The sequence below is a fragment of the Tubulanus polymorphus genome, chromosome 6 (genome assembly GCF_964204645.1).
Source record: "Tubulanus polymorphus chromosome 6, tnTubPoly1.2, whole genome shotgun sequence".
Classification (NCBI taxonomy): Eukaryota; Metazoa; Nemertea; class Palaeonemertea; order Tubulaniformes; family Tubulanidae; genus Tubulanus; species Tubulanus polymorphus.
Window position 1 is genome coordinate 2,549,245 of NC_134030.1, and position 25,554 is coordinate 2,574,798.

General features: G+C 38.7%; 1 protein-coding gene across 1 annotated transcript in view; it reads right to left on the reverse strand.

Annotated features, from left to right (window-relative positions):
- The window catches only part of LOC141907161 (uncharacterized), a 51,153-nt gene that overhangs the window by 15,343 nt on the left and 10,256 nt on the right, over positions 1-25,554 (reverse strand). The window contains exons 2-37 of the mRNA XM_074796734.1: positions 24,024-24,437; positions 19,219-19,455; positions 18,650-18,778; positions 18,440-18,556; positions 17,782-17,910; positions 17,572-17,688; positions 17,120-17,248; positions 16,803-17,039; positions 16,030-16,146; positions 15,452-15,568; positions 14,818-14,931; positions 14,315-14,484; positions 13,629-13,767; positions 12,538-12,672; positions 11,904-12,007; positions 11,222-11,426; positions 10,555-10,842; positions 10,140-10,337; positions 8,701-8,915; positions 8,282-8,464; positions 7,758-7,926; positions 7,393-7,556; positions 6,349-6,484; positions 5,802-6,179; positions 5,124-5,294; positions 4,656-4,823; positions 4,442-4,579; positions 3,772-3,918; positions 3,460-3,579; positions 3,188-3,316; positions 2,535-2,663; positions 2,019-2,141; positions 1,399-1,530; positions 1,213-1,322; positions 909-967; positions 87-292 (exon numbers count right to left, since the gene is read on the reverse strand). Of these exons, the coding sequence (XP_074652835.1) occupies positions 87-292; positions 909-967; positions 1,213-1,322; positions 1,399-1,530; positions 2,019-2,141; positions 2,535-2,663; positions 3,188-3,316; positions 3,460-3,579; positions 3,772-3,918; positions 4,442-4,579; positions 4,656-4,823; positions 5,124-5,294; positions 5,802-6,179; positions 6,349-6,484; positions 7,393-7,556; positions 7,758-7,926; positions 8,282-8,464; positions 8,701-8,915; positions 10,140-10,337; positions 10,555-10,842; positions 11,222-11,426; positions 11,904-12,007; positions 12,538-12,672; positions 13,629-13,767; positions 14,315-14,484; positions 14,818-14,931; positions 15,452-15,568; positions 16,030-16,146; positions 16,803-17,039; positions 17,120-17,248; positions 17,572-17,688; positions 17,782-17,910; positions 18,440-18,556; positions 18,650-18,778; positions 19,219-19,455; positions 24,024-24,351 (5,887 nt within the window). The 5' untranslated portion in view covers positions 24,352-24,437. The remainder of the gene's footprint in view (positions 1-86; positions 293-908; positions 968-1,212; positions 1,323-1,398; positions 1,531-2,018; positions 2,142-2,534; positions 2,664-3,187; positions 3,317-3,459; positions 3,580-3,771; positions 3,919-4,441; positions 4,580-4,655; positions 4,824-5,123; positions 5,295-5,801; positions 6,180-6,348; positions 6,485-7,392; positions 7,557-7,757; positions 7,927-8,281; positions 8,465-8,700; positions 8,916-10,139; positions 10,338-10,554; positions 10,843-11,221; positions 11,427-11,903; positions 12,008-12,537; positions 12,673-13,628; positions 13,768-14,314; positions 14,485-14,817; positions 14,932-15,451; positions 15,569-16,029; positions 16,147-16,802; positions 17,040-17,119; positions 17,249-17,571; positions 17,689-17,781; positions 17,911-18,439; positions 18,557-18,649; positions 18,779-19,218; positions 19,456-24,023; positions 24,438-25,554) is intronic.

Genomic DNA, 25,554 nt, shown 5'->3' on the forward strand with positions numbered 1-25,554 from the left:
ATGAATCGAAAAATGACAATTCAAACAAAATTGGTAGAATTCAATGGTTGAATATCTTCTGATTCAATGCGCCACGTCTTACTTACGCTGTGCTGCGGCAGGCGCGCAAACAACTGGAACATTGCTTGAAACACACCCGCCTTGTGGATTTTTAGTAGCATAGTTTTTCCCAGCCGCATTCACTGTGTTCAAATTGACGTTCGGATCAGTTTGAAAGTTAGCGAGTGTATTAGCGTTCGTTGTTGGAATCGTGCCAGCTGTATTCCTCTTACGACGCGCGCCAGCGGACGAACTGGAATATAAAACAATCAAATCAACTACTAACAAGACGAGGTTACCGTGTAGCCTCTTTTATTTGCTATTCCACAGATTTTTCCCTGACACACACATTCTTTTCCATGACTTGATCCGCTAGGAATCCAATGAATTAACACAGCTAAATACATAAGAAATAGACGGAAACGGTTTGATTTTAGACGTGAAAAGATATCTCCTTGACTATTCCCCGGTTTCCGGGTTACAGGCAACCCCGATTAATCTATAGAAAATGGTAAAAAAATACTTTTCTGAGATAACACACTCACTGCCAAGGACCAGTTGCTCATAAGTTGGTAAGAGTTAACCAGTGGATAGTCGATATAGTGACAAATGAAATTTCATCGTTACTATGGTATTTAACGGCTGGTTATCTTTAACCAACTTTTGAGCAACTGGCCCCAAACGTCATCTCGTTAGTTAGTACTAGATACATACATAATCTGCCATTTTTCAAAATTGAGAATCAAGCAGGGTTTGTTTGCATCATACAGCCAATCAGGAACTAGTCAGTTAAGAGCGCGCTTAAGATTTTCAAAGTAGATAACCGTGGGTACGAAAAGAATCAGACAGATTTACGGAGGTGTACTTACCTAAAACTCAAAACAGTGCAGCCCGAGAACGAAGTGTAACTTTTGTAAATTCCAGCGCACTGAAAAATAATCAAATTCATTCACAGAATCTTGAAATTTATCTCCATTGACAAGAGCATCTCTATGTTCTAAATTGAAGAAAAAACCACAACTGGAAAGAGAATGATTCATTTCATGGCTCATAGATTTGAGTCGAAATATCACTGTTCGTCTTCTTTCTAATTTTTGGCTTATCATTCAAATAAGGAACTTGCAAATTTGTATGAATTTAGAACACAAATACATGTAATGTTGGTCCACGTACCACAGATTGTACATCTTTAACGGCTTGAGCGTATTCTGCACTTCCTTTATTCTGCAAAGCAGCTGAATATGGTCTGAGAAGTTTGATTGTTACCCGATAGGTCTGTCCAGCTGAAACACAACATTAGCTTTCATTGTACAGATTACTTGAAATAGGGAAATTACATCATTTATGTTGAACACTTACGAATAGAACAGGAAACAGTTGGTTTTCCAGTAAGTCCGGCCGGACACACGCAATAGAAACTGCCAGGAGTGTTGTAACATTGCGCCAACGTTCCACAGTTATTAGTCGTACTAGACGCGCATTCGTTTGTGTCTTAAACAAGGAAAAGTCTTTGTAATATTTCTCAAGTCCTCTGGCCGGCTTCATAGACTCAGTTAAGTTACCCCTAGGGCGAATCCTCAATCTGGGCCCAGTATCAAAGTTACCCCTAGGGATAATCTTCAACCTGAGCATGGTATTATAGACTGTGCAGTGTATCAAAGTTGGGGGTAAACCTCAAGCTGGGCCTAGTTTCATAGACTGAGTATCAAAGTTATCCTTAGGGATAAATCCTCAATCTGGGTAACAACCACCATAGTAATAATGAGAAACCATGGTTATAACTGAAAAATTTCAAAATGTTCTCAGGGATTTTTTTGCTTCCACATCTATAAAACCGAGCCCTGACGAAAAACAGAATACAGAATTTTGATTGATTCTTTGCTTAGTTAAAATCATCACCCGAAGGGAATTACTAGCAGATTCAATTTTCCATTTGCGGTAGTGAATTCATCGGTATCTGAAGAGGGGATCTTGTTTACCTTTACATGTATAACCATCTCCTGTATAACCAGCCTTACACTGACAAGTGAAACCGACTGCTTTATCTGTACACGTGGCATTTACACTGCAATTATCCGTCTTCTCCAAACATTCATTGATCACTGACAAATTATACAAAACAATTGTTACATTCATAGTTACAAAGACAATTATGGACTATTTAATTTCAATTAATCACAATGGCCTAGGCAGGTTTCAATTGTAAGTCTTAAAGTTTAAGAACAGGAATTCAGGATTCCAACATCTAGTACAGGCCTTTTCTATCAGGTTTACAGAGAACCAAAATGAACCTACACATCTGGTCTTGAATTGTAAGATTGGTATAGAACACAAATGAACTTAGACTGGCCTCAACTTGTTAGATTGGTTTTAGAACCAAAATGAGCTTAGACATTGGTCCTAAAATGTTAAGATTGGCTATATGGAAATGATTCGAAACCTGCCTTTAACCTATTCTCTACAATGGAACCAAGAACAAAGAAAAATGCACTTACATTGACAAGAAATTTTGTCAGCCAATAACTGTTGACCAGCGGGACATGAACAGTTATAACCACCGGGGAAATTTTGACAATGAGCCTGATCTTTGCATCCTCCATTATTTGTACTGCATTCATTTATATCTGTAATAGAAAATCAATGATTATAATTCATTCAAAACACTTACATTAGCCATCTTCCTCTATGAAACACTGCCATCAATAACAAGTTGAAACTTTGAAAATATTTTATTGGAATACCTAAAGCAAATGTGACGAAATTAATTGGTAATGAAATGGTGGATAAGACCCTGAGTAACACCTATCAATTTCTGTTCAAATTAATCAGTAATCAAGGGAAGTAAGACCCTCAGTAAGACCTTCCAATTTCTATTCAAATCAATCAGTAATCAAGAGGGGTAAGAACCTCTTAGATATTTCTGTATAAACTAATCTGTAATAATTAAGGGGGTAAGACCCTCAGTAACACCATTCAATTTCTGTTAAATTAAGTAAATTAAGTTTTAGATGAGGTTGAATAAACATTAATTTGAAACTCAAATTCTTTCAGCTTTTTGAATTGTTGAATCAACAGTCATCCTATTACGGGTTAATAAACTATTAAGTTCACTCGAAATTGAGTTGTAAGAAAGAATATTTCAACGTACCGATACAGTTTGAAGAGTTACTCGGGTCAGCTTTGAATCCTTTGTTACAGTAACAAGTGTCCACTCCAGAAACTTTGGAACAATAATGTAAACACTTATTTGTCGCTGCACATTTTGCTGCTGCTTGAGCTGTTTAATAGAGAAAACAAAACATTACATGGAAATCAGAATCAACAGTGTGTATAGCTCAATGGATAAACTGGTGAACCATGTATGCTAGGTAGCCGCACTTCCGATTGTGGAGTTTCAATACGATACGACCTGGTACTGACCTTGACACAGATTTTTATTAGCGGTGAATCCTGGATTACACGAACACTGATAGGTTCCAGGAGTGTTCGTACAAATCTGTTCACAGTTATTCATTCCTGGTATTTTACATTCGTCAATATCTGTACAAAAAACATACAAATGACCTAACAACTTTTCAATTGCAGGATTCAACTTCAATTCTCAATCGAAGTTGCATTTTTGATTATTACTGATTCTCCTGAAATTCACTCAGGTTAATTCTTGTTATTGGTAATTCAAATTCATTTGATGGAAGGTTTATCTGTAGTTATATTTATATCGATGCTATATACCTGTGCAACCACTGCCTGGTGTTTTCTTACCATCACCAGTATAGCCAGACGGGCAGGTACAGTTGTATGAACCTGGGGTATTAGCGCAGGTCGCTTTAGCATTACACGGAGCGTTCGCTTGGTTCGCAGGTTGACACTCATTAATATCTGTAAATAAACAACCCTCCAAAACAATAATGATCAGGGTTGCATCCAGGCAGTCAGACATCTCTCTGAGGGCACAATTTTATAAAAACTAATCTGAAAACCATAGTTCTCATTTAACAAGGCACAATTTTTCACTCCAATTTTGTAGAAATTTCTGGAAAAGGGTACCGGTACATTTCCTGTCAAAAGGATGCTGCCAAAATGCTTGTTTGTTATCAATTTTCCATGAAATAATCTGGTTAATCCAGGGCTTACAACCTTTGCAAATGAATTTTCTTCGAGACTATTTCATTGAAATATGGAAGAAAATGTTCAAATTAACCAGTAATCACTGTTTAAACCCCTCACTTCACATCTTTTAAATTTCAGTGTGTATCTAACAAATCAAATCAGTATTTCTCTTGACAAAATAGTGAAGATCAGGAACAGCTGGCAGTGCCGTAATATTCTCAGATGTAGGCTTTGATGATCTACCATCATTCAGGGAATATCAAGGAGTACAATGTATCAATTCAGAACTAACCATCGCAAGCTTTAGTCGTAAGGTTTTTTAGGAATCCTGTTTTACAATCACACGTAAATGAACCGGCCGTATTCGAACACTTTTCATTCTTCGTTGCGTTGCAATTGTTCAGTAGAGGATTCGAACATTCGTTTATATCTAGAAATAACAAAACAGTTTCATCGCTTGAAACCTTAAGATTGCAGTTTAATAGCATCAACATTGACTAACGTACCGACACATTGTAAATGGTTTGTCTGGTCAATTTGATAACCAGCTGTCTTGCAGATACATTTATAAGTCCCGAGTTGATTTATACAAGTTGTTGTTGCTGCATCACATTTGTCAGCGTTTGGATTCGCGTTTCCACTGAGAATCTTTTGTTCGAGACACTCATCAATATCTGCATGAATAAATATCAACGATGATAATCTTTACTGAGAGAGATTTCAGTTTCTGCACATCAAATTCAGTTTTTGATCGTCCACACTCCATATGTGTTCCGAACTTCACCCGAGACATTTTTGATTGTAAATGAACTACTAAGATCTGATATTAGATATCTTATCAACAAACTTTCAAAAACTGATTGTCTACATTTCATGTGTTCAGAACTTGACTTGAGACTTCTTAATTGTAAATGAACTACAAACACCAGACATTAGACATTTTATCAGTCAAGAGAGATGATGGCAGAACTCACCATAGCACATAACTCCATCCCCTGTCATTCCTTTAGGACAGTTACCACATTTATTCGTATTAGAATCACACGTAACTCCAGGGTAACACGGGTTTGTTTGACAATACGATAACTGACAGTCACGTCCAGCTAGCTTCGCACCACATTTACACAGCGCCAGATTGAAAGAATCTAAAAACAGAATTGATGTTGGTTTTCGAGCGCAGTAAATATTCCTCCGAGTTTAGAATCTTGGAAATTCACTGAATTGGTTTACAGTACTGAACGTTGTTCAAATTTGGGAACAGATTTCTCATAATCTATCATTCAAGAACATGTTATTTTACAAGGAGTTACAATGTTATCTTGTAGGAGTGGCGTCGCTTTAAGGTTAAGGCGTTGGCTTCTCAATCGAGATGTCCAGTGTTCGAACCCCGGCTATGCTGTAGTGTCCTTAGGCAAGGCATTAATTCACACTTGCTACCGGCTGAAGACGCCTGATCCGTGATTTGCTGATCGGTGTTGTATCTCCCCAGGGAGAGTAAGACTGCTATGGAATGGTAACAGAAGCTGAGTAATAATAATCAGGTTTGACAGCGCAGCTGAACTTTGTACACAGGGACATGGAAAGAGGCGCTATACAAATTCGTGTTTATTATTATTATTATTATTATTATTATTATTATTATTATTACAAACCTGGATAAGGCGCAGTAAATCCAATGTGTTTATCAAATACTGCATCATTATCTAGATACGTAAACTTGCACGGTGTATCCTGAGCGTTGACCTTTCTGCACTGACACAGTCTCATATTAACCGGTACTGTGGTCGTTGTGTTAACGCTGTCCTTCACTCCCATCGTCATGATAATCGGTACTGTATCAATTGGTTTATACGTGAACGATTTTTGACTGAGCACTAATGCAGATTTCGTGCCGGTATATTGTTTGTCCTGTGATACGAAACCCGTGAGAGGTGCTTTTCCACCTGATACAGTCGCCGTCACCGTACACAATTGATCCCAGTTGCACACAGTTGGTACCGGTTGTAAGGTAATAGCGGGTGGTGGGTTACCTTGAAATTACAAATAAAATCAAAATTCATTGCGATGTTCGACTATTTCGCAGTAAAATCACAATTGCTAAGGGTTAGTTGACTCTAACTTAAAATCAGTTCATTTTCAATGCTTTAACTTGGTCCGGGGAAACAAGAATATCCAAAATGTTTGCAACATTCAACTCACGGAAGTGTAGAAGATCGTTTTCAAATGTTTTAGCAACACTGACGAAGTAAGTTGCAGCAGCAGCGTTCTGCATCCGAGCGGCATCAAACATACATTTCTTATAATACTTAGAAGGCATGTTTTTATCGAGACATGTCTGCAATGAGTTGAGAGATATATCAATACATATCAATACATATGAATTCGTAATTAATAAAATAAATAAATTCAACCTGGTATAACAAATACAACAAGACTAGCAGTACTATATAGGTTAACTATATAATAATAATAATAATAATAATAATAATAATAATAATCTTTATTCATCTAAGCATAATAAGTTACATCTAATTAATTTAAACATAATAATGGCAATCAATGCATAGAGAGGACTTCGACAAGCCTAGTGTCTATTTATTAATTGATGAGACCTGTTTTTCTGGGATATTTTGCTTACTTTTTGGGGTACATACCTCATTTATGTCTTAACAGAATGCCAAAAATCGCGGACAACAACTGAATATCCGATATTTTTCCAGTTCTGTACCAATTAGATGGATTGGCAAAAAGACTCCTTAAGTCAAGTTGAATGAGAGAGAAAATCCTCCATTTTGTCAAATTTCTTGAATTTTTACATTGTCACCATGCCTACGAAATGAAGTTATTTTTCTTGTGGGGTCTCAACAACTAAAGCAGGGTGGCGTAGGCATGGTAACAATGTAAAAATTCAAGAAATTTGACAAAATGGAGGATTTTCTCTCTCATTCAACTGGACTTAAGGAGTCTTTTTGCCAATCCATCTTATCGGTACAGAACTGGAATAATATCGGATATTCAGGTGTTGTCCGCGATTTTTGGCATTCTGTTAAGACATAAATGAGGTATGTACCCCAAAAAGTAAGCAAAATATCCCAGAAAAACAGGTCTCATCAATTAATAAATAGACATTAGTAGTTGTACCCAAAACATCAGTTTCAATATTTTTCGCTATCAATCTTCAATATTGCGAGTCTTTTTCATATACACTACAGAGACTTTTCTAAACTGATTGTATAATGTTACCTGATTCGCTGTATTCATCAACGCATTATTTTGAGCGAAAAGAGTCGACGTGTTGGTCGTATCGTAAGTGTCAGAATACAGGGGAACGTAAGTTGCGTCTTTATAATTTGCGCTCGTCTGCCCTTGTGGATAGTTAAATAATGATTCAGCCTGGGTGATAGCCCCTAAAATATGAACAAGGCAGTAGTAAATTACACAATTTTTGCCTTAATCATGAAAGCATTATATCTATCAATTCTACGAGATATCTCACAGTTGCAATGATGGCTCAACTGAGTTAACTCATAGCGCCGATGATGGAAGAACTTGAACCGGCAGCAAATATGTCAAAGAATTCCCCAAGAACACAACATAAATTGACTTACATGGTTTTACTAGATTTGTGTAGATATTCTGCTCTGAATCCGTATTTGGTAATGCATTACCAGTAGGTGGCTGTAATGTACTGCTCAAAAGTCCTTTGACAGAAGCAACAACAGATGCAGGAACCGTTACTTCACATTTCATCACTTTCAGCGCGCTATCAAGAGTAATCTGTGAATATGATGTAATTGATGTAATGAGGTATCAATGGCACATACCAGATACTATGACAATGCAGTTAGTTAAACATAGTCAAAATAAGTTTGAACTGTGCTTATAGAATCCCTAATCCAAATATTATCAAACATAATCAAACATTCATTCAATAGATATAAGATTGACTTTCTACTCAGGGTTTGGTAGTTTTTGCTGAAAATTGATTTACCTTAAAATTGATTGAAACTGAACTGAAACCTGGCAGATCCTCCGATGCCACTGTAGCAGTGCTTCAGCAGTTTATTCATCATCAAATTTAACAAGAAATCTGCACTTATTGTAAGTCATTATAATGATCATATGCATTTACCTGAACTGTAAATTTGTTTTTAAAAACAACTAGTAAAGTGTTTGCTGTTGGTTTTGAGATGATATAGTCAGTTTTGACGATACCGACAGGCGTTAAACGGGCGCTACTCCATGGAATATTCTCGATTGTTCCATTTGCGTATTTTAAATTCAAAACTAATTCAACTCCATTTTTTAGAAGAACCTGGAACAAAAACAATATGGCAGGCTGTACACAAAACATGTAAAAATCCTTTATCAAATGCTTATCAATCAAAATGACCTAGCCACTGAAAATGGTGAATCTGGGAACTAGACAGTATTTAACCCAATAACAGGGACCACAAAGCCCATACAGATCAGGGAGTTCAAATTCCCTATAATCCCTCAACTTTCCCTGAATTCCATGGTCCACAGGATCCATAGAATAGATGTACATACCTCAATAGTTTCAGTAGCAGTCGGTTCTACTGTCTGAAATGAAAATGCGGTAAAGATGGTCGCTTGTGGTTTAAAATTAGTCGCAGCCGGAGCCGGTGCTGTACGTCCTTGCAGTTTGATGGTGTTGAGATTTATAAGCCAGTATTCACCGTACCCATTCATAGTAAACAATGTTCCTCCTAAATTAACTATGTGTGGATCACCAAACATTATAGCTAAAATATCAAACACAATCAATAGTAAATAATCATATATAAAACTAAACGTTTGAGATCGTTTGAGACAGCAGATTGTCTGAGATGGTGCAGGGTACAGACAGCAGATTGTCTGAGAGGGTGCGGGGTACAGACAGCAGATTGTCTGAGAGGGTGCAGGGTACAGACAGCAGATTGTCTGACAGGGTGTAGGGTCCAGACAGCAGATTGTCTGACAGGGTGTAGGGTACAGACAGCAGATTGTCTGACAGGGTGCAGGGTACAGACAGCAGATTGTCTGACAGGGTGCAGGGTACAGACAGCAGATTGTCTGACAGGGTGCAGGGTACAGACAGCAGATTGTCTGAGAGGGTGCAGGGTACAGACAGCAGATTGTCTGAGAGGGTGCAGGGTACAGACAGCAGATTGTCTGAGAGGGTGCTGGATACAGACAGCAGATTGCCTGAGAGGGTGCAGGGTACAGACAGCAGATTGTCTGAGAGGGTGCAGGGTACAGACAGCAGATTGTCTGAGAGGGTGTAGGGTACAGACAGCAGATTGTCTGACAGGGTGCTGGATACAGACAGCAGATTGTCTGAGAGGGTGCTGGGTACAGACAGCAGATTGTCTGAGAGGGTGTAGGGTACAGACAGCAGATTGTCTGAGAGGGTGTAGGGTACAGACAGCAGATTGTCTGACAGGGTGTAGGGTACAGACAGCAGATTGTCTGACAGGGTGCTGGATACAGACAGCAGATTGTCTGACAGGGTGCAGGGTACAGACAGCAGATTGTCTGAGAGGGTGCTGGGTACAGACAGCAGATTGTCTGAGAGGGTGTAGGGTACAGACAGCAGATTGTCTGAGAGGGTGTAGGGTACAGACAGCAGATTGTCTGACAGGGTGTAGGGTACAGACAGCAGATTGTCTGACAGGGTGCTGGATACAGACAGCAGATTGTCTGACAGGGTGCAGGGTACAGACAGCAGATTGTCTGACAGGGTGCAGGGTACAGACAGCAGATTGCCTGAGAGGGTGTAGGGTACAGACAGCAGATTGTCTGACAGGGTGCAGGGTACAGACAGCAGATTGTCTGACAGGGTGCAGGGTACAGACAGCAGATTGTCTGAGAGGGTGCTGGATACAGACAGCAGATTGTCTGACAGGGTGCAGGGTACAGACAGCAGATTGCCTGAGAGGGTGCAGGGTAAAGACATCGAATGTTGTCAGTTTATTTGTGTTATTTACCTTTTTTAGGAGATGTATAACCTGTAGATGTTGGCATTGGGCGATATTTGAAATAAAGTTTTTGAATATTTGCAGCGTAACAGTCAGAATACGCTTTCCCATCAGTAGTTGTATTAATAACCGCCGATAGTGTAAAAAGCATCTGACTTGTCGCATCAAAATTACTGGTACCAACTGGATAGTTTTGAAGTTCTCTATCTGAAATGTGAGCGATCATAACTTGGTAAAATTTCAAATAAGAATTTCTGGGAAAAACATCTATAAGTCTATCGAAACCAGAGATGAAAATTTTTGGAAATACTGAGTGAGTGAGACGTTTAGTAACACCTTTCATATCGAAGCTGAATTTCTCAGACTAAAATAGCAAATAACAGGGAACATCATGGAGTAGTTGGTAAATGAATACAGTACTCACCAGTAGAGTAACAACATCTAACGTAGATCGGAGTGTTTTTATTAGTGCCGCCATCAACATAATTGAGAGGTTCCGTGAATGCCGATTTAAAACACGACGTCTCGGCTTGGTATACCATGAAATTTGGATCGCGTTGGGCCTGTGCCAGAGTTTTTGGGCAACTGGTAGGACCCGCCGTTATTTGAATCGTCGGTTTACGGCCCGTTTTCTCCCATATTTTGCAAAGTCGATAATGATTGGGTGAGGCAGACGTCGGACCGATATCATATACATAAATACCATTCATATCTACAAAAGTAATTGTTTTGATAATCATTAAAAGTTTCAAATGTTACAACTCGTAGAGGAGTCGTGTTAACCTGGCTTCAAATCAGTAAATGTGATGGCTTGTAGTATAAGAACTGATTCTATTAGAAATTAAGAGCTTTCTCTACACTCAATAGCTTCATCAGGTAAATGAGTAAACAGGTGGTCACTCTGTTAACTGACTTTATTAGAAACCACAAGCTTTCGGTATTAGTGAATATATAGAGTATCTTCATCAGGCAAATACGTAAATAGGTAATACAAATCTTTGGTAATTACTATTAAAATTGACAAAATTAAATATCAAAACTATTAACGCTTTTATGGTTATTCGAGCACCTGTAATCAATAAAATACTTACTGATATTACTGGATTGAGTCATATTCAGTTTATTAACGACTGTGGATTCAATGATTGTTGGATTTACTCCTCCGCTGTTATATCCGATCTGTATTTGACGCCAGTGAGCGTCCGCGTTCCAGGCTTTATTGGGAACATCTTGATACAAAAAAACGATGAAAGTTCGTTCTCCGTCGGACGTGACTACAACTTGAAAACTTGTTTGCTGAAACAATCAAAATATAAAATACTTCTCAATAACTAAGATTGAATGCACCTTGCAAATCAAATACAATGGCTATGATCATACATTGAAACATGATTAAACCACAATTGCATGATCGGATTCAGAATAAAATCAAACTAGCAATAGGGCTCAGTGTCGCGAACAAAATGAACTCAAATTCAAGGTTTAGTTGCTATTGACTCCCAATGATGGTCTTTGTTTGAAACGTTGTGTCTTGATTTTCGATGTAATCTTTATAATTTGTATATACTGAGTTTTAGTTATATCATCTATTCTCTCGTCCGACCGCACAGCTATTCTATTATCAGCTGCTGTTTGTTACTTTGTGCTTTCAATGAGGACAACAATTAGAACTTAACCATTTTTCACAGAACTACATCATGTCCTTGAATTAACTATTGAGTATTATAGATTCTAATATCAATATTACCAGAGTTAATTTGAAATATTATTTACCTCTTTGGTCTTGTAATATTTTGATGGATTCGGGCAAATGTTTTCATACGTAACAACTATTGCTTGTTTTGGAACGAACACATTGTTAGCTCCATTTGGATTTTCTGAAACAGTCACTCACAGTAATAATAATAATAATAATAATTATAATAATAATGATAATAATAATAATAATAATAATGATAATAATAATAATAATAATAATAATAATAATTCATTTTCTAATAAAGCACACTTACAAATTGTAATCAGTGTGTTATACATCAGAATAGAATAAACGTGAGCTGATAAAATAGTAATCTAAAGAACCAGGGCTGGGTTTCATAGATGTGGAAGAAAAATAGTCCCTGGGAACATTTTGAAATTTGTCAGTTACAGCCATGGTTTCTCCTTGTAACTATGGTGGTTGTTTACCAGATTTAGGATTTATCCCTAGGGATAACTTTGATATTCAGTCTATGAAACCAGGCCCAGGAGAATAAATATTGAGTTAAAATAAGCTAAGTCTTCATTGCACTGACACTGCACCGTGGTAGACCAAAGTCCAACCTACGTAACTGACCACTGTGGAACTGGATTAAGATCTGTAGAAATGGTTCCTGATAAAAGTTACACACAGACTCAAAAGACTTACGTTTTTTCAAATATTTTTCGACATCGTGCTTTGCGCGAGCTATCACTTGTTGTTGTTGCGTTTGAGCACTCTGGGTGACGGTTAACAAGTCCGAATCATAGACATCATAGTACAATTTACCGGGACTGCTCAGTTCTAAAATAGACACACAGTGAACAGCATGAAAGATTTGTGAAACTGAACTCTTGGTTTCTAAAACCGCTAAATGCATCAGAATGATTAAAAACTTCATAAACCATTAATAGTTCAGAATTTTTACAGCTTTCCTGATTTTCCATACCCCTAACTTACATATCGCCAATCTAGAACAGGCAATGTAGGCGCATTCCAAGAAAATAAGTACCAATTAATAATACCATCAAAAAAGTGTTTTCATTAAGTTTGTTATCTAATGTCAAGTAAAACCTTTAGGCATACATAGTCTAAAATTCAAAATAGAAGGAAAATCTTATGCCTTTGCCATAGATAAAAAACTTCCATAGCTTTTCAAGGGCCTGGAAAAAGTTTCCAATTTTCCAAAACTTTTCAAAATCCTGTTAGAACACTGTGAGTATATGTACTTTCCAAAGATTTCGAGATCGATTTCGTTGATAGCAATTCTGCCTCATCAGGTATAACTAACTATTATGCATCAACAGGCATAAGACAAGTTTGTACTGAATTGATAACAGCGTAATCAATCTTCAAATGTCTGGAAAATATATATGCTATTATCCAATAATAAAGTTCTTAACCCTTTCAGTGCTGACTAATTAATACCCTATAGTGCTGGAGAAAATTTGAAAATTCTAAAAAATTCCACCCTAGTGTGTTGAACAATGGGAATACCACTATAGTGCGTCTACACTGCGGTGCGGTGTATCGTTAGTTACTAGTATTTCACTATGTTTGACACTTTCTGCCATTTTTCAATAGAGATAATTACAAATTACTAATTACATCAATACACCGCAGTGCGGTGTACTAGCAAAATCCATCACTGATTTATACACCGCACTGCGGTGTAGACGCACTGAAAGGATTAATCATCTTGATTCTATCGTGGTATTACAAATTCGGTTTATCAGAAATCATATATATGGACTGCTTACCCATATCTGCCCAGAAAGGTGCGATTATCGACGTTCCCAGAGCCTGTGTCCCTTTTGCCGTAAGCGGTTTAGGTATCGGTGAATTCAATTTCGGACGAGTTGGATTCAAAACCAGTCCTATATATCCACTAGTACAAACCTACAATTTACACAGCAAATTTGAACGTTTAATGTGAATTTGATAATCATGAAATTAAGAATATCTTCTGTGTGAACTGATACAAACTTACTTCTTTTAAATGGATTTTTAAGATCTCTAATCTTTACGCAATTTTTCTATGATCTTTTATTTGCACTTGGACAATACTCTAATATCTAAACAGTTCGACTATTATGAACTAATCGTATTTTTCAATGTAGCCACTTTTATTTGACTTGCTTTTCCCCTGACTATTCCCTGATGTTCTTTTCCCTGACTTGATCTGCTAAGAATCGAATCAATTAATACAGTAAAATAAATAAGACATAGATAGATGTCTGATCATATACGCGATCTAGCTATTACAAAAAATTTCCCTGACTTTTCCATAATTTTCAACTTTTTTACAAAATCCCCTGATTATTCTGCAACTGTTCCATGATTTCCAGCTACCCTATTTTCATACTGTATTTCTAAATATTGATAATCGTGCGCAAATATTTTATTTTGAGTATTTTACGACATAAAGCTCTGTCATTTCACTTACATAAAATTGCTGAGGAAACTCTGTATCGGGATAGCTTGAACCGTCTGGCATTTTCACCATACCGCTTATACCAGACAGCATCAAACCACCAGGAATAACAATCGGATCTGAACACTGACCTCGTCCAGTTGCAGTCGTCTGCACTGTACCAGCCGGGTAAAATAGTCCATCTGTAAATCAGTCAATACGAAAACAGTTTTTCAATTAAAAATTCTGATCAAAATTAGACATAGGATTTACATTGGATATCTGATTTTCTTCTTTTTTTTTCATCAGCCAATTTATCGATATTAATATCGATGGTTTTGAGTTAATAGTTAAAGATTAGTTCATTTTCAATATTTCAACTAAATTGATTACCGGGTAGTCAGATTTTAACTCAGAACTGTTGAAGTGAATCCTGTATTTCATGAAGGGTGCTACAGATCTGACACTACGTGTACATAAAATCCATAACCGTAGGGCCAACATTTGTTTTCAATTGCAACATTAATGAAACTTACCGCAGTTTTTGCCATTGAAACCCGGGGTACATGTACAAGTGTAACTACCGGTTGGTTGGTTCGCACAAGTTCCATGAACACATATGGGGGGAGACTGGGCACACTCATCGATGTCTGAAATATTCAAAACTCAACACTTTAGATGTCGCCGTGTTTCTTCTCAGTTGCTACAAGAAATCTTATATTTAGGAATGGAGCTACTTAATAATCAGCTTTTGTTCATAATTGACCTATAAGTAGGCCTAGTGAGTGATGGCAGACCTGGAACTAACAGATAACTCGTAGTCAACAAGAGACACATCTTAAAGAATATTGCTGTATCAATAAGTCTCGGGTACTAATCCACTGATTGTGTCATTTTAGCCGCGATAACACGAGCATTTTTGGCCCGGGCCAAATATTAGCACCAGACAAATGATTGCGTTTGAATTGCAACTGGTACCGGAAATGATCCACTTCGCTTTGTTTGAGCATTGTTTAGTATCGAGTGAATGGTTTGCGTGTGAACGCGCTCTCTAATTAGGCACGGGCCAAATTTGGCCTGAGCCTGATCGGTGCCAATTTGGCCCGGGCCAAATCGTCTCCTTGTGATCGCGGCTTTTATTTCAGTATCTATTTTGATGTTTTGTTTTACCTGTTGTACAGTCGACGCCTTTCCAACCAGCAGCGCAAGTACATTTATATGAACCAAGAAGGTTTTTACAAGTTCCGCTATTTTGACAAGGATTCGTCGGTGTGCATTCGTCAATGTCTGCGTTAAGAGAAGCATTCATTTAATAAAGATTCCACTAGATATAAATGAACTCATAGTTTAGAGATAAGGTTAAATGTGGGCTCAGGGTCCAGTGGATACCCGATACCTGAGGCGGATTAAGCAGGTGATGTCGAGGGTTCGAACCCCTGCCTTTCCATTTAAGTTGCCCTTTTTTTTACAAAGATCATCAAAGCCTGCAAATTTGACAATGATCCTCCCGGAATTTGTATCTTATAGGATGCATATCTTCAAAAATATCTTAACACCAAGGGAGGGACCCCACTAGTAGCTAGTAGCCTTTGACATGGCTGCTATATCCGAGAAATGCCTACATCTGCCCTTGGATATAGAGTGACAATCAAAACCGTATCGTAATCATGATATATATTCAACAGTCGAAGAAATAACTCGCCAAGATAACAAAGACATCGTTAAAAATGTTTTGAAAATTCTCTCACCTTGATCGCAATTTTTTCCTTTCCATCCTGAATTACACTGACATGTATAAGCACCACTAGCGGTACCCGCTGTACAATTTCCATTTTTACAAGGTTTTTGTGATATGCAGCGATCTTCTGCAAAAACAAAGCAAATACACGGTTATTCATCAGCGAGCAAATAATCCTGAAGCCGTAACCATACAAAATACTAAAAAAAAATTCATTTTTCCGAAGATTCCTGAACTCAATTTATCTTTCATACCATAATAATCGTATGAATGAGAAGCATCGTGCAAATTATCATGCACCGATTTATAAGATTTACGTAAGCTTTTCGTGCCTGAAGAACTCGATAAAACAGCTCATCGTGTATCCCGCCCGCGCTTGAGCAGCCTCACAACTAGGGAAGTAGTTTTTGATTTATCAGAACCACAAAACCATGTGAAACTAATAACGTGCATATAGTACAATGCCGGTACCTGTCTTACAAGTTGGACCTGAAAACCCTGTTTCACAAATGCATTCGTAATGCACTGAACCCAGTGGTTTGCAGGCTCCGTTTAAGCAAGGACGATTCCTTTCGCACATATTTAAAATCCTTCCTAAAATTATTGAAGGATAGCTTTTTTAAAAAACGTTGACCGAAACGCGAGACAATTGTATCTTGTTTTCAACTGGGATAACATGTTCATCCTTATTCATTCATAACGAGGCAACAAAAATGCAGATATGCTTAATGCTGGTTTGTTTGACTTTATGAAATGTTTCAGACAATCCTACGAATTTATTACCTGTATTACAATTGGCACCAGAGAATCCAGTTTCACAGTTACATGTAGCTGCAGGTGATGCTCCAGCTGCTGCTTTCGTACATACACCATTATTTTTGCAGTACGGGATTTTGTTGTCACAAGGATGAATTTCGCAAATCGGCCCGGAGAAACTGTTCACACATGCGCACGTATTAGAAGCAGAAGCACATGTTCCACTGTTCATACACGGCACATTAATACCGGCGCCACACGTTACTGAAATCAGAATAATCATTTGTACGTATCATTTACTCATGTCAGTTGTTTAGTGACAACTAGAAAGAGTCAATATTTACCGACATCGCAGTTAGCACCAGATAAACCTGGTTTACAGGTGCATTTAGCCAGTGTATTATTGGTTGGGTCTGTTATACATGAAGCAGTTCTTACATTGAATTTACAACTTCCAGATTGATTGCATGGATCTGAAGAAAAATACAAGAAGATTGTAAACTAATCAATCAAAATCATAGAGACCATGATGACCAAAGGGCACTTTCAGAATACCTCTCATCATAACATTTCAAAGAAACTTTAGCTGAACAAAGCTGCAATCAGATTTGGCATGTGCTTAATTAGAGCGTGCATTCAGACGTAAATCACTCACTCACTAAAGGGGGGAAAGCTATCAATACAATGCTGCTGTGGCAAGTGAGGTGAGTCACTTCCACAACAAATTAGCATTCACACGTAATTATCTGACACGGACCAAAAAAACTTGCGCAATCGCGGCTTATGTTTTACTAACCGGATACGGAGCAATCAGTACCAGTGTAACCAGTAACTGCAGTATTACAGATGCACTTTTTGTTTGCAGCATCACAAGTTCCCGGATTACACGGTGCATTATCTACTCCACATGTTACTAAAAGATTGAAATATCATTATTTATTAAGTAAAAATACATGTATGTTTGAGACTAATTCTTTTATAAGTTTTGTACTGAGTTCATATTTACCGACATCGCAGTTAGCACCAGATAAACCTGGTTTACAGGTGCATTTTGCAACTGTATTATCGGTTGGGTCTGTAACACATGTAGTAGTTCCGACTTGGAATTTACAACTTCCAGATTTGTTGCATGGATCTGAAAAAGAATACAACAGTAATTTTGTTGATTACCTCGTGGACTAGGAGTGTGTTACTATGATAGTTGTAGGGCCATCTTTATGGATGGCCATTCCCACCAAAAATCAGCTTTTCGTGTATTTGCCTGTACATTAATAAAATATCATAGTCTAAACTCAAATTGTGTAAATGCAACACTAAATCGTACTCTCGACTAATTGACACAAGAGGGCGATACTGTATGTACGGATGATATATTTGTCATATTTTTCCCGATATATAACATATCAGGCACTTTCAGAATACCTCTCATCATAACATTTCAAAGAAACTTTAGCTGAACAAAGCTGCAATCAGATTTGGCATGTGCTTAATTAGAGCGTGCATTCAGACGTAAATCACTCACTCACTAAAGGGGGGGAAAGCTATCAATACAATGCTGCTGTGGCAAGTGAGGTGAGTCACTTCCACAACAAATTAGCATTCACACGTAATTATCTGACGCGGACCAAAAAAACTTGCGCAATCGCGGCTTATGTTTTACTAACCGGATACGGAGCAATCAGTACCAGTGTAACCAGTAACTGCAGTATTACAGATGCACTTTTTGTTTGCAGCATCACAAGTTCCCGGATTACACGGTGCATTATCTACTCCACATGTTACTAAAAGATTGAAATATCATTATTTATTAAGTAAAAATACATGTATGTTTGAGACTAATTCTTTTATAAGTTTTGTACTGAGTTCATATTTACCGACATCGCAGTTAGCACCAGATAAACCTGATTTACAGGTGCATTTTGCCAGTGTATTATCATTTGGGTCTGTAACACATGTAGTAGTTCCGACTTGGAATTTACAACTTCCAGATTTGTTGCATGGATCTGAAAAAGAATACAACAGTAATTTTGTTGATTACCTCGTGGACTAGGAGTGTGTTACTATGATAGTTGTAGGGCCATCTTTATGGATGGCCATTCCCACCAAAAATCAGCTTTTCGTGTATTTGCCTGTACATTAATAAAATATCATAGTCTAAACTCAAATTGTGTAAATGCAACACTAAATCGTACTCTCGACTAATTGACACTAGAGGGCGATACTGTATGTACGGATGATATATTAGTCATATTTTTCCCGATATATAACATATCAGGTAATATCCCGTATATTTTCATTAGACATAATACTTAAATATTTTGAATGTAGACCGTGACATTTTAAGTTTAGACAAATAGACGAGAATGGCTGCCCATACATGTTAGCAAGGGGAATCGTTATAAGGGTAAGTGTAAGTAATAGGGCTGTAATTGGTTTTACTAACCCGCTGTGGAGCAATCGACACCAGAGAATCCAGTTTTACAGTCACATGTAGCTGCAGGTGATGCTCCGGCTGCTGCTTTCGTACATACACCATTATTTTTGCAGTACGGGATAATGTTGTCGCAAGGATGAATTTCGCAAATCGTTCCGGTGAAACTGTTCACACATGTGCATTTACCGGTATTAGAATCACATGTTCCGCCATTTTTACATGGAGCACTACCGGTGCCACATGTTACTGAAATCAGAATAATCATTCGATAATTAACAATGGGGGAAATCCGGACTGACGACCGCAACAAATGAGCAACGACAAGATTTCACTTAGTTACCATAGATACGGGTGGGGCGTGAGTTGCTTCAGATCGGAGATACACCTGCGTATAGTTTGAATCTCATCTCTAACATGCAGGGTATTCATACTTAATAATCATAACGTGTAGGGTACTCATACAAGGTACAAGGTACTCATACTTAATAATCAAGCGTGTATGGTACTCGTACAAGGTACAGGGTACTCATACTTAATAATCAAACATGTTGTTTGGTACTCATACAAGGTACAGGGTACTCAATTCTCAGTGCTTTTACCCAACCTGGGTATTTGTATTCAATTATGAAACAGGGCAACCATTGATAAAACATTGCATCCATGTTGTGTGAGAGATCCCCGCAATAAAGATGTTTCGACTATATCCTGAGAGTTTGAAGATGACTATTGGAATATAGTCGAGAATCGAAAAATACTAGCTCAAGGAATACAGGGTCCAGTTTCACAGTTAACTAATTTAAAATGATCTTACTTTAACTCTAGAGTTAACTAAAGCTCACAACTGTGGAACTGGGTGCTGTATCCCTGAAGATGACTATCAGAATATAGTCGAAACATCAAAACTACTGGCCCAAAGGAAATAGCTTCAGACTTTATTTCTTCGTAATCATCGTGGGATATTCTATATAAAACAGGGCATTCATCGATTTCTCATCCTTTTTGTCTTGGGAGTCAGCGTTACGATGCAGCGTACCCATACGCAGCACTACGATGCAACATACCGTACTCCTCTCCTCACATTCAAACAGCGAAGTGATCAATGATTTTGGTTTTAATGTCAAACACAGCAATGAAGAGATACAGCAATTTAAATGTCTAGTTGTCACAAACTGAAGACCAGACTACGTGATACCTCTAATTGTAGTAGTTTCCACCTAAACATTCCAGTAATTTCACATCATCAAAAATGATAGTTGAATTGAAAATGAACTAGAAATTATTCTGAATTTTAGTAGAAGTTTTTTGGAGTAGTTGCGAGTTCCTTAAAAAAAGAGAAAAAACTACTTTCAAATAGCTGTTGTAGTCGGGTCTGCAAACATTCACTCACACATCTTTAATTGACAGAAAAAATATGAGCTTGAATGAAGAAAGCAATGACGATGAAAAGAAGATAAAACCCACTATGAAAAAATTAGAAGAATTGTGAAATCATGAATTTATTTTCAAAAATCTAAATGACACAACAGAGATCATCCTAGAGATCATCATCGGGTGATCTCTAGGGTGAGATCGATTGATAAAATAAATTCTGGATTTTAAAATTCTTCTAATTTATACATAGTGGGTTTTGATCCCATTATCTGTTCACCACGTGTGAGTGTACATGTTATTCTACTACAATGATGAAGAAGTTTTGATATTAGTACGATGACCATGAACAAGATCCCCCCCCCCCCCCCAGTATTAAGTATTATCCCATGTAGATATTCTCTAATCATATTTCACTTAATTTGAACCTTCTCAACAAAATTGTTTCATTCACTCAAGCTAGAGACACTCTACGAACGTCAGAAATTCACCGCAAACTTTTCAGTAATCCCCCCATGCTTAATCTGAATGTCAATCTATTACCATTCTGTAATCCACATCTAATAACTATATGAAAAAAATATATTGATGCAGAAAATTAGGCAGTGTACTATTAATAATCGAATACATAATATGTCGATCTCCTTTTTAACCCTTTCATTACATGTACCCTGCCATGAGGTGTACAGTCCATCCACCCTACAGTATGCCTACTCTACAATGTGGTGTAGTCCATCCACCCTACAGTATGCCTACCCTGCCATGTGGTGTACAGTCCACCCAACCTACAGTATGCCTACTCTACAATGTGGTGTACAGTCCACCCACCCTACAGTATGCCTACTCTACAATGTGGTGTACAGTCCACCCACCCTACAGTATGCCTACTCTACAATGTGGTGTACAGTCCACCCAACCTACAGTATGCCTACTCTACAATGTGGTGTAGTCCACCCAACCTACAGTATGCCTACTGTACAATGTGGTGTACAGTCCACCCAACCTACAATATGCCTACTCTACAATGTGGTGTAGTCCATCCAACCTACAGTATGCCTACTCTACAATGTGGTGTAGTCCATCCAACCTACAGTATGCCTACCCTGCCATGTGGTGTACAGTCCACCCAACCTACAGTATGCCTACCCTGCCATGTGGTGTACAGTCCACCCAACCTACAGTATGCCTACTCTACAATGTGGTGTAGTCCACCCAACCTACAGTATGGCTACCCTGCCATGTGGTGTACAGTCAACCCAACCTACAGTATGCCTACCCTGCCATGTGGTGTACAGTCAACCCAACCTACAGTATGCCTACTCTACAATGTGGTGTAGTCCATCCAACCTACAGTATGCCTACTCTACAATGTGGTGTAGTCCATCCAACCTACAGTATGCCTACCCTGCCATGTGGTGTACAGTCAACCCAACCTACAGTATGCCTACCCTGCCATGTGGTGTACAGTCCACCCAACCTACAGTATGCCTACCCTACAATGTGGTGTAGTCCATCCACCCTACAGTATGCCTACTCCACAATGTGGTGTAGTCCATCCACCCAACAGTATGCCTACCCTACAATGTGGTGTAGTCCATCCACCCTACAGTATGCCTACCCTACAATGTGGTGTAGTCCATCCACCCTACAGTATGCCTACTCTACAATGTGGTGTAGTCCACCCAACCTACAGTATGCCTACTCTACAATGTGGTGTAGTCCACCCAACCTACAGTATGCCTACTCTACAATGTGGTGTAGTCCACCCAACCTACAGTATGCCTACTCTACAATGTGGTGTAGTCCACCCAACCTACAGTATGCCTACCCTGCCATGTTGCGTACAGTCCATCCAACCTACAGTATGCCTACCCTGCCATGTGGTGTACCGTCCATCTAACCTACAGTATGCCTACCCTGCCATGTGGTGTACCGTCCATCCAACCTACAGTATGCCTACTCCACAATGTGGTGTAGTCCATCCACCCTACAGTATGCCTACCCTGCCATGTGGTGTACAGTCCATCCAACCTACAGTATGCCTACCCTGCCATGTGGTGTACCGTCCATCTAACCTACAGTATGCCTACCCTGCCATGTTGTGTACAGTCCATCCAACCTACAGTATGCCTACCCTGCCATGTGGTATACCGTCCATCCAACCTACAGTATGCCTACCCTGCCATGTGGTGTACCGTCCATCCAACCTACAGTATGCCTACTCCACAATGAGGTGTAGTCCGTCCATCCTACAGTATGCCTACTCTACAATGTGGTGTAGTCCATCCACCCTACAGTATGCCTACTCTACAATGTGGTGTACAGTCAACCCACCCAACAGTATGCCTACTCTACAATGTGGTGTAGTCCATCCAACCTACAGTATGCCTACTCTACAATGTGGTGCACAGTCAACCCACCCAACAGTATGCCTACTCCACAATGTGGTGTAGTCCATCCACCCTACAGTATGCCTACCCTGCCATGTGGTGTACAGTCCACCCAACCTACAGTATGCCTACCCTGCCATGTTGTGTACAGTCCATCCAACCTACAGTATGCCTACCCTGCCATGTGGTGTACCGTCCATCCAACCTACAGTATGCCTACCCTGCCATGTGGTGTACCGTCCATCCTACAGTATGCCTACTCTACAATGTGGTGTAGTCCATCCACCCTACAGTATGCCTACTCTACAATGTGGTGTAGTCCATCCACCCTACAGTATGCCTACTCTACGATGTGGTGTACAGTCAACCCACCCAACAGTATGCCTACTCTACAATGTGGTGTAGTCCATCCACCCTACAGTATGCCTACTCTACAATGTGGTGTAGTCCACCCAACCTACAGTATGCCTACCCTGCCATGTGGTGTACAGTCCAACCAACCTACAGTATGCCTACTCTACAATGTGGTGTAGTCCACCCACCCTACAGTATGCCTACCCTGCAGTGTGGTGTATTTATCAATTATTTAAATCTTCTATTGAAAGATACCAGAGCACGTATCAATATTGTAAAATATTCACAAATAAGATACACCGCATAGAAGTGAGCATTCACATGGAATAATTTGACACAAGCAGAGACGAACCCATTTGGCATCAGTGCCCGGGGTCTGAGCCAGCACTAGCCAAATTTTGAGCGAGCAAAAATGCTTGAGGCTTTTTTCTCTTTAATTTGATAGTAAGTTCACTGCTGATATCAAATCAGCATTTCTCGCCTCCTAAGAAATACCCAATGAAAAATCAAAAGGGTTCAGTTTCATAAAAAGTTTGACCCTTAACCCGAAATTAATTTATTATCAAATCATAGCACTCCATTTGAACAATCATAGAACACTCGATTTGAGTTCTATGATTAAATCTCTATCTTCATCTAAATCGTTTTAGGAATAAGACTTCTACATGAAACTGGTTACCTGTAAGGATATAAAGTACTTACTTGTGTCACAGTTCTTTCCAGCAAGTAAATCAGGAGTTCCACCTGCAGCTGCAAGACAATCACAGGTGTGATCATTACCTGCAACCGGGGTACACACTGCACCACTTTTACACGGATCAGGAGTACACCCAGCGGCCGATACTGTCACTGTACAAAACACGGGAAGTAATAGATAACATATACACAGCAGATTAAACAGTTTAATCCAACTAAAATCTTTAATCCGTGCGTCATAATCTCTCTTAATCCTATCGAAAGAATCTTCGTTAATCTGTCCGCAGTTATCGCTGCTGAAATATCGTTGCGATTTATCGAGATTGATTTCCATGTTGTTGTTTTTTTCTTTATTCGTCTTTAACAGGAAGCGCTTAATGTCGATCACACGATACACGTCTAATTTCCGTCCATCAGAAACTGAAAATACACAACATACGCGAATCTATTAATCGTAATTAAACGAAGCGAATTCAAGCGAAATCAAGCGCTGAAACGCAATGCAAAGCGTTTTAACTAATACCAAAAAAATACCTATGACAGAAACAAGTTTGGTGTCGAGAGAATTCGACGATTTATTTCTTACATTAATTCACGGCATTTCAAAGACATAAATAATGACGGATGACTTTACCCTACTTTAACTTATTGTGTAATAAAAACAACGCGTAAAGGTGGCGAATTAGCCAATAATAGTAGAAATATCGCACTAATAAACAAATACAACCTTGGTATCAGATGGCATTAATCTTTCCCATTGATCTGGACGAAGCAAACTCCATTAGGAAACTGGACAGACAGCTATAGGCAAAAATTATCAAATTTGTGAAATGTTTGGTGAACTGACAAGTCCACGGGAAAAATGACGCGCACATGAGCCAAATTTGATGCCGCAGACTTTGCAGCTTGTTAGTATAGGGAGCCATATTGTCAAAAGATCCTCTACCAGCAGTGTTCTTCATAACAAATTTCATTTTTACATCCACCCCTCTGAAAATCAGCTACCCCTTAAAAAATATCTGCCAGAGAGGATGTCAATATTCTTTCTATCAATGCTGATAATTGATGCGAAAAATAGAAGATTACACTAAAATATAGCTTAATTTTCAGTATTTCCTGAGGATTGAAAGTTTTACTATTTCAGCAGCCACAATATCATACACTTAACAATAAATGAAGCTCCTTTAAAATTTCAGCATACGGAGATCGCTGACCAGAGATCTCACTGACCGGAGATCTCACTGACCGGAGATCTCACTGACCGGAGATCTCACTGACCGGAGATCTCACTGACCGGAGATCTCACTGACCGGAGATCTCACTGACCGGAGATCTCACTGACCGGAGATCTCACTGACCGGAGATCTCACTGACCGGAGATCTCACTGACCGGAGATCTCACTGACCGGAGATCTGACCGGAGATCCGAGGAAGCTACCTCTTATCAGCATAATCATTGATGACGTATATTTCTAACTGTTTATAAAACACTAGATTTCAATAATATTGTCGGTATGAATAAGACAATGTCAATGTA